General features: G+C 39.9%; 1 protein-coding gene across 1 annotated transcript in view; it reads left to right on the top strand.

The window, feature by feature from the left end:
• LOC149065193 (cell adhesion molecule Dscam1-like) overlaps positions 1 to 12,206 on the top strand; it is a 67,195-nt gene that overhangs the window by 24,166 nt on the left and 30,823 nt on the right. Inside the window, exons 15-17 of the mRNA XM_089254318.1 lie at positions 5,116 to 5,263; positions 11,300 to 11,448; positions 11,549 to 11,680. Of these exons, the coding sequence (XP_089110444.1) occupies positions 5,116 to 5,263; positions 11,300 to 11,448; positions 11,549 to 11,680 (429 nt within the window). The remainder of the gene's footprint in view (positions 1 to 5,115; positions 5,264 to 11,299; positions 11,449 to 11,548; positions 11,681 to 12,206) is intronic.

The following is a 12,206-nucleotide window of genomic DNA, read 5'->3' as shown; positions in this document are numbered from 1 at the left end:
TTAACTGACAAGTTAACAGAGAATTTAACTGATTAGTTTACTAATATTCGTTAACTGACTCAAAAAAATGTGTTACGTTCCTTAACTGACTCACAGAAGGTGTTAGGTTCGTTAACTGGCTCAGAGAAGTTAACTGATTCATTTATACTTGAATTCGTTAACTGACTCAAAAAAGTGTTACGTTCATTAACTGACTCAAAGAAGGTGTTACGTTTGTTAACTGTCTCAAATATATATATATATAAGATGTTGCAATTGTAACCTGTCTCTCAAATTATTATCCGGTATCAAATCCATCACCGACACAAAGAAGGTGTTATATTCGTTAAACTGATTCAAAAAAGGTGTCACGTTCCTTAACTGACGTCATAAGTCAGTTATTAAGGTATTACGTTCGCTAAACTGATTTAAAAAAAAAGTTGTTATATTCGCAGGACCAGGCCTTGAAACCTGCGAATGATGTAGCCACAGAAGACGCAAACTGAACGGGGCCTATGGTGGGGGAGTTGATTTTTTATCACTAAAATATTATTCGCTTACTCTTGAAAAGTGTCTAGAACCGGCCCTGTACATTCGTTATTGGATCTCAAAGGTATATTCGTTGATTAGTCCAAAGATAGTATATATTATTTTTCTGGCTTAAAGATGGTGCTGCATCCGTAAAGTAACGCAAAGATGACGTTACATCCGTCAATTAACTCAAAGATATGACGTTATACATACTCAAAGATTACATTCGTCAATCACGCAAAGGTAGCATAAACACTTTTTCGACTGAAAGATGACGTTACTTCCGTAAATTAACACAAAAGGGGTGTTACATCCGTTAATTTACTCAAAGGTGATGTTCCCACACATTCGTTGAATGACTAAACGATGACATTTTTAATTTTTTTTCCCAAAAATGCTGGCTTTGGTTAACCGAAAACGAGGTGTTGCATTAACCAAGCACGTGGTGTTACATTCACTGATTGACCAAGAACATGGTGTTACTCTCTTTTATTAACCAAAAAAAGTTATGTTACATTCGTTTACTGGTACATCACGTCCTGCCAAATATACTCAAAATTAATATTGCTCTGTGCAAATTTACTCTAAGGTAGCGTGTTGCTTTTATTAATCGACTCGACTCGGGGTAGACCATATCTATGTGATTCATTAATTTGCTCATAGATGGCTTTATTTTCGTTAATGAACTAAATGGGTGGCGTTAAAATGTTAATTAACTCAAAGATGATGTCATACATCAACTGCTTTTAACGCCATTTAATTGGCCATAAGTGTAATTGCATTTGTTGATGGACTTGAAGCTCGTTCGTCAACTTAACTGAAAGATGGGATTATATTCCTTAGTTTTGCTGAAAAATGGTGTTACATATCCATTAGTGAACTTACAGATGGCGTTACATTTTTTAGATAAACATTAGTTTAGCAATAGTCAAAGATAGCTATTTGCTAATCTGATTTAATGATAGTGTTGCTTTTTGTAATTGGCTCAATATGATGGCATTTTATTCATTGATTACCTGAAAAAGATGATTTTATATCCGCAAATTAACTTAAAAATGGCGTTTTATTCGTAAATTCGAAGATAGTGGTGTCCAATTGTCATCCCATATTGTACATTGTTTGCCAATTTACCGATACGAATTCGAGATCCACAGATAGCGTTAAATACATAAATTTAATCTTGACGTTACGTTCAACATGCCGTTACGTTTCTTATTACAGTCTATAGGTGGCAGTAAAAAGAATGTAATGTGTGAATATAGCGTTGTTTTCATCATTTTAGTTCGACTGGTGGAGAAACTTTGGTGAATTTTGTTTTTTAAGAAAGTTTTATGCTTGATTTAAATCTGAAGAAGGCACTTTTTTCGCAACTTCAGTGCATAGATGGCGTTACTATCTACGAACATCAATTAAGACTACAGATAGTGAAATTATCGTTGATTTTGTCTGTAGGTGGCGTTATTATGACATAGTGTATAGTTGCCATTTTTGATCATATTATATAAGTTGAGATAGCTATTTTAATTGCGTGAAAGACATTACTGTCATTAATTTTATTTACAGATGGCGTTGCATTCGCAGATTTCGTTCTAAATTAATTTCATGCACAATTTCACAAGGAAGCATCAAATCCATTATTTCAGTGTACACAAATAATGTTGCATTCGTATGTCCGGAGGTGGCGTAATTATCGTCATAATATGTTTTATAGATCACGTTATAGTCTCAGAATAGCAACTACAGCAAACTATATTTGTTCATAATCAGTTTATATTAATTAATATGTATATATTCCGAAAACGTAGAATATTTTGTTGCATTATCTCTCTTATAATGTTCTCTTTATAATCAATAATAATGACCTTTAATTTTTTTTCATGTTTTTCTCATTATAGATTTGCTTGATCGATCGACTGATTGTACACTTTGAATGAATGAATAAATAAATTAATAGTTTTAACATGTCGTGACATAGACGTGTGGTTCATTTATTTGTGACTTATATATATTGAAATGGTGACAAAAATTATTGAAGTATGTGTTGATATGTATTTCAATTGCTTTACAGGAGACGACAGTACATCATTCATCGATTTCTGCGTTTTGATTATGTTCAGATTTATTTAACATAATCAAAGGGGCAAATGTTGAAAAATACTGAATGCCGGAAGAACCTGTCCACTACGAGAATACACATGGCCACACCTCCCCAAAGGAAGTTCTGGGAACGTGCAAGGGGGTTGCCCGAATGATTTTCCCGTTGGTTTCTTTTCCGTTCAACGCTATCGCCAAAGTTTCTTTTTTCACAAATGCCAAAATAAGTCGCCAAATGAGAAAGTGGTACTTATTTCTGCTTTTGGTTTCTGTTTCCTTCCTCCCATCGCTTCTCTTATAGCTTCTTGCCCTAATCATATATGTCACTAAGACTTGCCAAAGCGGATAAATACACGCCATCTTTCCAATGCTGCAAGAAATGATTACCATTTGTTTCTTTCTTTTACTGTACTTTCGTCTCAAGATTTTTCCAACTATGAGTCACTAATAGTCGCCAAAGAGAACAATGAAAGCTGCTCTCCCCGTCTTCCAGGGATTGCAAAAACTTACCCCAGCTTGTTTTTTCTTCCACTTTTGGGTTGGCCTCATAGCTTCTTCTTTTGAAAATAATTAAACACCAAAGAAACGAGCGTACTTAAATTTGTACTCTAGTTCAGCATAGTTGCAAAAATTAATTTCCGCTAAGTTTGGTTTCCTTTAGCGCTAATCTCAAAGTTCTCCCCCCCCCCCTTGCTGATCACGTTCATCGCCCACCAAAACTACCCAAAGAGGCAACCTCTCCACTGTTGCAAAAATGATTTGCAACAGTGTGGACTCCGCTTTCCTTTCCCTCCCGCCGTGTTTTCGACCGAAGCTTCTTTTTTCCCAACCATGACTCACCGTGCCAAAAATTGCCAAATAAATACAAGTTACTCAACTTTTCCAGCAAAGTTGCAAGAATTTGTTTTTTCAAGTTTCCATTTTCTTCACAGCCACTTCTTTCCTGGATCATATGTGTCGCCAAAACTCGCCAACGAGGTGAATATATGCGCAATCTTTCTGTTACAAGAAGTTCTTTTCGTCACAGATTTCCGTTACCTCTAGAATTAACCACATAACCTCTTCTTTCCCTAATCATATTGTGCCTCAAAACTCGCCAAAGAGGTGAATATACGTCACCTCTCCAATGTTGCAAGGAATGATCGCTACTTGATTCCTTTGTTTCCTTTCACCTAACCCGAAGCTTTATATTTTCCTAAACAACAGAAGGGGAAAATACAAGCTAATAAGCTACTCCTTTGTTGCCCCAGAGTTGCTAGAATTTATCTATTTCCATTTTCCTCTTCAATGCTGACTTGAAAGGTTCTTTTGAAAATCATGAGTCATCAAAAATCGCCAAAATAGAGGAATATACGATACTCTGCTAGAGGGTTACAAGAATTTTTTTTCAAATTGGGATTCTTTTTCTTTTACCGTTGGCTTCGATTCCCCCCCCCCCAATCATACGAGTCAAAACTCGCCAAAAAGGTGAATCACGCAACCTCTCCAGTGTTGTGAAATATGAACTACAATTGAGTGGTTTCCTTTCCTTGTGGAAACGAAACTACAGTTCGTCATTAACCTCAGTCTTATCCGGATTATGTATTCCGCCAAAAAAGGCAAATACATGTAAAATCATTTGATGCATTTATGTATTCCTTGTTACTAGAAATTTAGGAAAACCACTAGAGGCGGGCGGGTGTCTTCTCCTAGTGGACAGGCATGAAATCGTGCTTTCATGTGTGATAATCACTTATCCAGTTCTTTTCAAAATTTCTATTCATGTTTTTATGATTGCAATCTGAGCTGAAACCATCTCTCTATGTAAATCTGAAAATATACAAAATAGGCATTACACATGAATTTCAACATTTTACGTCACACGCTAAAATAATAGGATATGATGCATGTTTGCCTATTATAAGACTTGACACTGCGGTCAGTGACGTGCCTTGCGTTCAAGTAAGACATGTCACGTAAATAATCACAGAAAACGCCGTGAATGAGGTTCTCATCACAAAATGTGTCACGAATTTCTGAAGAACATAAGACACAGGGTGGACCAAAAGTCAGTTAACATTTGAGAAGTTCAATAATTCAGGGAACAATGTACGTAGAGGTATAAAACTTGACGCTCATGCTTGAAACGACATGAAAGTTTATTGAAACCATAAAAATATCATTACAAAAATTGGCATATAGATAACGCTTTATCTGATAACAAAAGCAATTCTAGCATTTGTTAGTAAAGATGTTCTTTCTAACAAATTCTCACCATGTTCAGCTATCTAGTGCCATCTGTTGGTCATTTTTGTAGTTATTATTTCTTAACGTCTCAATAAAACCCTTATGTCGTTTCAAGCATGTGTGTCTATTTTTATACGGCTATGTAAACTATTCCGTGAATTATTGAAGTTTCATATGTTGAACTGACTTTTTGGATTACCCTGTACATTGAAAACTAAATCGATACATTTCCAAAAATTGGATTCTTTCTTCATCCATTAACCACGTGCTTGTTTCTGTTTCTAGTTCCGGCGAGATTCGAAGAAAAGTTTGCCGTGGTGACCGCCAAGAAAGGTGACAGTGCCCGGATGAGATGCGAAGCTCTTGGTGACCAACCGCTGTCCATATCGTGGCACCGAGATGAGAAGGTCCTCAGCAAAAATGGTGACAACAAGTTAGTGTCGCTTATACTCTTCTTTTTTTTATTATTGCATCATTGTCTCGATTATTGCTTTCCTGCAACATCCCATTAAGATAGATGGCAGCACATGCATATTACATGGGCCACATGCATCTGAAAGCCACGAAATTCAAGAGCGTCTTGATGAAAGTGAGTTTCGAAAATTCAACACCAGGTGGCGCATAATGGTTTCGTCTTCCATATGACTGTGTTATCCTGAGTTGTGCTCGGTTTAAAAGAAAAAGAATGCCTCTACATACTAGGTCAAGGGTGCTCAACCTTTTGCGTAATGCGGGGCCACTTTATTCATTTGAAAACGCATTGCGGGCCACTTGACGTACCTAGAAATGTGCCGTGAGAAATTAAGTGATCTGGAAATACACTTAGAATCATTTAAATGATCTGGACGTCTACCAAGAGCCACCGGGGCGATCTATAAAAATGCCGTGGACCACTTGTGAAATATAAATGTACCGCGAGCCAATGAAGCGACCTGGAAACGTACCACGAGCCACTCAAGTCAACTGGAGGAGTCCCCCCCTTAAATTATTTTAAATCATGCTTGAGGTTGCTTAAGTTATCCGGATATGTGGCGTTGGCACCTTAAATTATCTGGTTCGAACCCCACCGTCGCCACAGTGCATGAATACGAGCCGGTCTCTCCGTCAAACAGTCACGCCAAAAAAAAAATACGCTTCTTTTTACAGAAATACCTCTTAAAATTTCTCTCAAAATCGTAAAAAATCTCTCAAAATCTCTCAAAATCTCCTATTCAAAATCGTATTTTCGGATAGTACTGTAGACTTATGTTACGGGCCACTTGAGTGATTTCATAATACAGTCGAATCCCGATATAACGAACTCTAAGAGACCGGAGAAATCCCTTCGTTAAAATGAGATTTCGTTATGAAAGGAATTCCAGGTTTTTGCATGGTTCTCATGTAAACTTATCTGGGGGATTAGAAAAGTGTTCGTTGTATGAAACGAGAATCTCGCTATAACGTGTTTTTTCGTGTTGAGTGGGAGACATGGGTTTAGCAGGGCAAAACTTATAGAAGCGACGACTGATGATACACCAGTTTGAAAAAAATGCTTTTCAGCAGTTTTTTAAAGAAAAATTGGCTGAGAGCATGGGCGGAGATACGAGGGGGCCCGCAATATTGACCATGGGTTCCCCCCCCTCCCCCAGACTTCCAAGTCTATCCCCGCCTATGGCTGAGAGAGAGAAAGAGTCCCCAAATATAAGCATGTACGCTACTTCTTCCATAGATGCCATCTGGTGGTGAATTTTGAAAATAAAAATTTCCCCTGTGTGAATTCAATTAGTTTCGATCACTCAAAATTTTACTCTTTTGATTCTGCAGGTTTCTGATGAATGGTTTCATTTGTTTTGCGGCTCTGAACAAGTGAATTTGATTACGGACCCAGACTCGTATCCACGGAAAGTGCGGGAGGGGGGGTTTACATAGCTCTAACAGGAATTTGTATCGATGTTCTTCGATGATCTAATCCATATCGATGACAGTTTCTATATTTTTGATAAGTTTCGCTCTTTCCATTGAAGTGATAAGCCTTATTCTACACCCACCCAACCAGTCGATGATCACTTCCTGTATTGAATTTGTTGAGAACACTGCAGTCTTGGATCACATGTTTCTTATTAGATAAGATGTAGTCGATCTCACTTGTTGTTCCAGTTGGGCTTCTCCGGGTCCACTTTCTTCGTGGTTTTACTCTTAAAAAACGAATTCATGATTGCATAACTGTTCGCTCTTTGCAAATTCGTCGAGTCGGTTTCCTCTGTCGTTTCGCGTACACCGTAACCATGACTTCCAACTGAGCTTTCACCATTTCTTCTCTCCCCAATTCTAGCATTGAAGTCACCCATTACTATTTTGATATGAAACTCCTTTCCTCTACTATTCGTCTCGTGTATAGTTCTTCATAAAAAATATTCTCCTTCTTCCTCAGAATAGCTTGTTGTTGGTGCATAGACTTGTATAATCTGTATCTCATATCTGCTTGATATTTGCATAACCAACTTTGCAACTCTATCAGATGTACTATCTAACGCAGTGTTTCCCAAAGTGGGCAATATCGCCCCCCTGGCGGACGATGGTATAGTCCGGGGGGGGGGGCGGCAAAGGAAGCTATGGATTTAACACAGGATCCCATGGGAATCTTCTGAGTTGGGGGGTGGGGAGGGAGGCAATGAGAAAAAACAATTCTGATCAAGGGGGTAAAGTTTGGAAAACTATGATCTAACGTAGCGATGTGATTTTTTCCAGTTTTAATGAATGGGAAATCCTACTCCACTGGTTCTTCCATTGTCTGTTCCCCTGTAGTCAAATACATGTCCACTGGCAAGTTCGATTTTCTCCTCTCCTTTTCTTATTACTTTACAAATACCTAAATGTCCCAATTTATTCTTCCCAGTTCTTCCAACTCCTGCAAAAGATTTCCCGAAGAAAGAGATCGTCCGTTATATGTATCCAAGGTTATCATCTAATGGCAGCCTGGTCCAACCCAGAGATTCTTGGCACCCTCTGTCTTCATGACTTGCTGGTCGCTGCCGAAAACCACGGACGCTCAGACTGCTGGGGGACTGAGGGCTTTGATTTACAGACAGAGTTCATATTTCTTTTTAGAGGGTTTTCGGCCGTAATCCTCCACACTGGCCAGTGCGGGTTGGGGGAGGCCCATCCGCGTCCGTTCACCACGTGTTAAACACGGCTACTTACAGGCTGCACCACGAGAAGGTGCGGATTGGACTTTAAGCCTCTTCTCCTAGTCAATTCCTTCAAGTCCTCATGATGAAGCAATTGAAGGGTCCTCTCCAAGTTAACAAGTAAAGACTATTCTCAGCCTCATAGTTATAGCATAAAAATTAAAATTCGATTTCAATTTATTTATTTACAATAACCCCAGAAGACATGAAATGCACTTATACTGGAAGAAAAAAAAAATAATAATAGTCAGTACGGGAAGCACTTCGCATACGGAGTCAGGTCGAAATCCCCAATAGTGGAAGCAAATCTTGCGTAGGAGGCACATACAAGTTCTGATGGAAGACTGTTCCATATTCTTGCCACACGGCATCTATATCCTTGGAAAAAACAATCCCTTCTAGCCATTGGTATTCTTATTTGGAAGCGATGCCTACGTAGGTTAACTTTCCTGTCTATGATCTCAAAGAAAGGCTCTCTCGATGGTAGATAAACAATTTGGTGGACTAGTTTGTAGCACATCTTCATATCCGCAGCGATTCTACGCCATTCCAGTGAGTGTAAACCCAGAAATTTAAGTCTCTGGCAATAAGATAGACCGCTCATGCCAGGTATTCGTTTAGTAAACGACCTCTGTGGCTTTTCGAGGAGCTGTATGTCCTTGATTTTGTAAGGGCTCCATACTTGCGAACAGAACTCCAGGGTCGGGCGAACGTACACACAGAAAGCATATGCGCATCACACTTACGGTATGCCGTACGTAACATATATGAAATTCTATTAGCTTTGCAGACTATGCCATGATAATGATCAGTGAAATCCAGAATGCGGCTCATTGCAATACCTAAATCCACGCATGTATCCAATTGCTGTAACGTTTCATTACCTAGTTGGTAATATTCAGGTAATTATCAGGTAATATTCAGGTTGGTAATATATAATAAAAGAATAAGGTTTAATGTGCCCCTCGGAGTCATCTGATGCAACCTGCAAAAAAATAACAAAACCAGTCAGTCACACGGCCCGTGAAAGACTAAAATCACTTAAGTGGCCCGGGGCACATTTCCAGATCATTTAAGTGACTTGAAACATATTTCCAGATCACTCTAATTGCCCCGGACCATTTCCAGATTACTCAATCTGCACGCGGAATATTTTCAGATCACCTAAGTGGCTCAAGGCGCATTTCCAGATCACACAAGTGGCCCGTGACACGTTTCCAAATGAATGAAGAGGCTCGCATGAACTGACCAGAATGTTGACCATCTATGGGATGTATCATGTACTACGCGTCCGTTATCACTAACTAGTTAATGAGCGAGTCAATAGCCGTAAATTGCGCCGCTGGGCAGTCGGGTGGTCGTCGTGCCACTCTCATCATGAGGATCCAGGTTCGGACGTCGTTGGCGGACCAGTGGCGGTCGGCTGAAGTTTGTTTTCAGAGACAACTCGCAATTACCTTGAAGGGATCAATCCAATCACGACAGATTTGCCACACATGGGATGATATTGATAGTCTGGTAGGCACTGCTCTAAAAAAGAATGTATTGGAAATTGCACAGTGCATCCTAAGGGGTCATTCAAGTATTACGTCAGCATCGAGGGGGGGTTCGGATTTGCTGACTTTTGATGACAAGAAAGAAGGGGGGGGGAGGTGGGTTTGAAAGTTGCTTACGTCATCAACCACCCCTTTTTGAAGATATGAAATATTCTAAGCTGCTGACGAAATTTTGCTGACAGGGGGGTTAGTGTTTTGCTGACAAGGGTGGGGGGGGTGGTCAAAAATGGCTGAAAATCTGCTTACGTAATACTTGAATGGCCCCTAATGGCATGTACATTTCTGTGTTCGATGTACAGTAAAACCACGATGACCACGAACGGGACCATCAAAATGCGGCCACTATTGGGAATGTCATTTTATTTCTGAAAAAAAAAACAACTAAAATTTTGCGATCTACGTAACATGCAAAATAATAATCCGTTCTGTAATTGATTACGATAATTATCTAATTGATTATATTAAGATATATGATTATATAACGGTAAAACCCCTCTTAAAGAACGCCGCCTCAGATGCGGTCACCCCTCTTTTACAGCCAAATAATAATTTCCCCTTGTATAATAGAAGTATGCATTTCAAACGCCTGATTTACGGTCACTCCCTCTTTTACGGACGAACTTTTAACCGCCGGTGTCCGCAAAAGAGAGGTTTTATTGTGTCGATACTCTAATATTCTAATGATTGATATACCGACAGGGCTGCTTCTAGAAGGGATCAGGTGGATCTGATGAACGGGCATCGAAGTAGAGGAGAATCTTTCCTTGGAGCTGGTGTACACTGAAAGGGACCGTACATGGACGGCCGGATCAGAATCAGGCCAAGCTCACAACTGCTGACGCTGCCACCAGATGGCGACTTATACAAGCCGCTTGTGTAAAAGTTCAGCTGCAAGGAAAGATTGAGAGATTCGGTGCCTCTGTAGTCTAGGGACCGGATCTATTCACCCGGAAAGTGAAAGGACGTGGGTGCGATTCCCCGCAGGGGCAGTTGAATTTTCTCTCTTTCCAAAATATATCTTCGCAACAGCCAGTTCTTGAAAACTTCGCATAACAAAAATAACGAGAAAACTGATATGGACCAAGATGATGTATCAACAGCCCCGAATAGTATTTTATTCCCATCCACGATCAACTAGACCATGATGCGCGGGATAAATGTGTCTCTCGGAATCAATTTTGTAAGAATGAACCAAGCGGCACATTCTCATGCACACACTGATCACTTCAGTGACCTGGGACGCTGTTCCAGATCACTTGAGTGACCAGCGGCGCATTCCCACTTCAATTAAGCGGTTCGCAGCACATTTTGAAATCACTTAAGTGACCCTTGGATCTACTTAGATCACTTAAATTTCCCTTTTCCCCTCTCCATCCCCTTCATATAGCATTTGAACTAGGAAAAGTAAGCATAGGCCACATAATCCTCCCCCTCCCCCATAGAGTACGAGGGGGAACTCCCTTGAAAATCAGCTTGGAAATTATTTTTTCTCGTAGCGATGCGCATTTTTTTCTCCGCCTCCAATGGCCGTTGTACAGAGGTTACCCGTAATGTTAAATCTATGGGGCGCGTTCGGTTCCAACAAAATGTGGCCGTTGTTCGTAGATTACCTTTGCTCCGAGGTTATAGGAGTTTTTACGGTAATAAATCCGTTATAGCGGCGTATTTTTAAGTACGTAGAATGCATTTGTGTACCTTTTAGAAATTCGATGAATAGCATGAATAAGATGTCATTCTTTCTTCCAGATACGAGATATTCGAGACGATGGCTCCCAAGGGAGTGGTTTCGGAACTCATAATCAGGACCACTGAAAGAGACGATGGAGCTCTTTACTCCTGTCTGGCTGAAAATGAATACGGTCACGATGAGAGGAAAATCCGGCTTCTAGTAATGGGTACCTACAATCTTGGATTGGATCAAATTCAATTTTGATTAAACTCTTGTTTAACGTTATTAGATTTATATTCAATTTCAATGTCTCCTGTATTTTCCAGAGGTTCCTGCTCATCCGATGGACATCAAGATAAGAGAGATCTGGAGTCGAAGCGCCAGCGTATCCTGGTCGCCGCCGTACAGCGGCAACTCGCCTATAACGCAGTATATAGTCCAGTTCTGGAGAGATGTCGGTGAGTTGAATCGGACATTTTCCCATCTACACAATTGTAAAGTTTTCGGTAATAAGCAACCAAATTTTCGGTGCCTATCAGAGTATTGGACGTGCCAACCCTGCGTTTAAACCAAAAATGCTCAACCGTTTGCAGAGTGTGGGCCATTTCATTGGTTTGGAAACGTATCGCGAATACTTGAGTTATCTGCAAATGTGCCAAGAGTTACTTGAACGATCTGGAAATGTGTCAAGAACCGCTTAAGTGATCCAAAAAATACCGCAGGCTGCTGTAAATATGTTCGCGGGCCGCTTAAGTGATTTGTAAGTGTACTGCGAGTAACTCAAGTAATCGCAAATGCACCACGAGGCCCTACTAAGTGGGGAGGGGGGGGGGCAAGAGGTAGGTGAACTATAGGCGGGCCACGGATCACGCAAGTGATTTGAAAATGTGCTTGCGTTTGCTTAAGGGATTTAAACATTTGCCATTATTAGTTTAAATGATCTGGAAATTTACCGCGCCACTTAAGTGATTCGATAATATTAAT

Source organism: Pholcus phalangioides, unplaced genomic scaffold (assembly GCF_987345545.1).
Source record: "Pholcus phalangioides strain wild (caught in Gottingen) unplaced genomic scaffold, Ppha-v1.0 ptg000041l_1, whole genome shotgun sequence".
Classification (NCBI taxonomy): domain Eukaryota; kingdom Metazoa; phylum Arthropoda; class Arachnida; order Araneae; family Pholcidae; genus Pholcus; species Pholcus phalangioides.
Note: the sequence above shows the minus strand (reverse complement) of the source record. Positions and strands in the feature narration are given on the sequence as shown.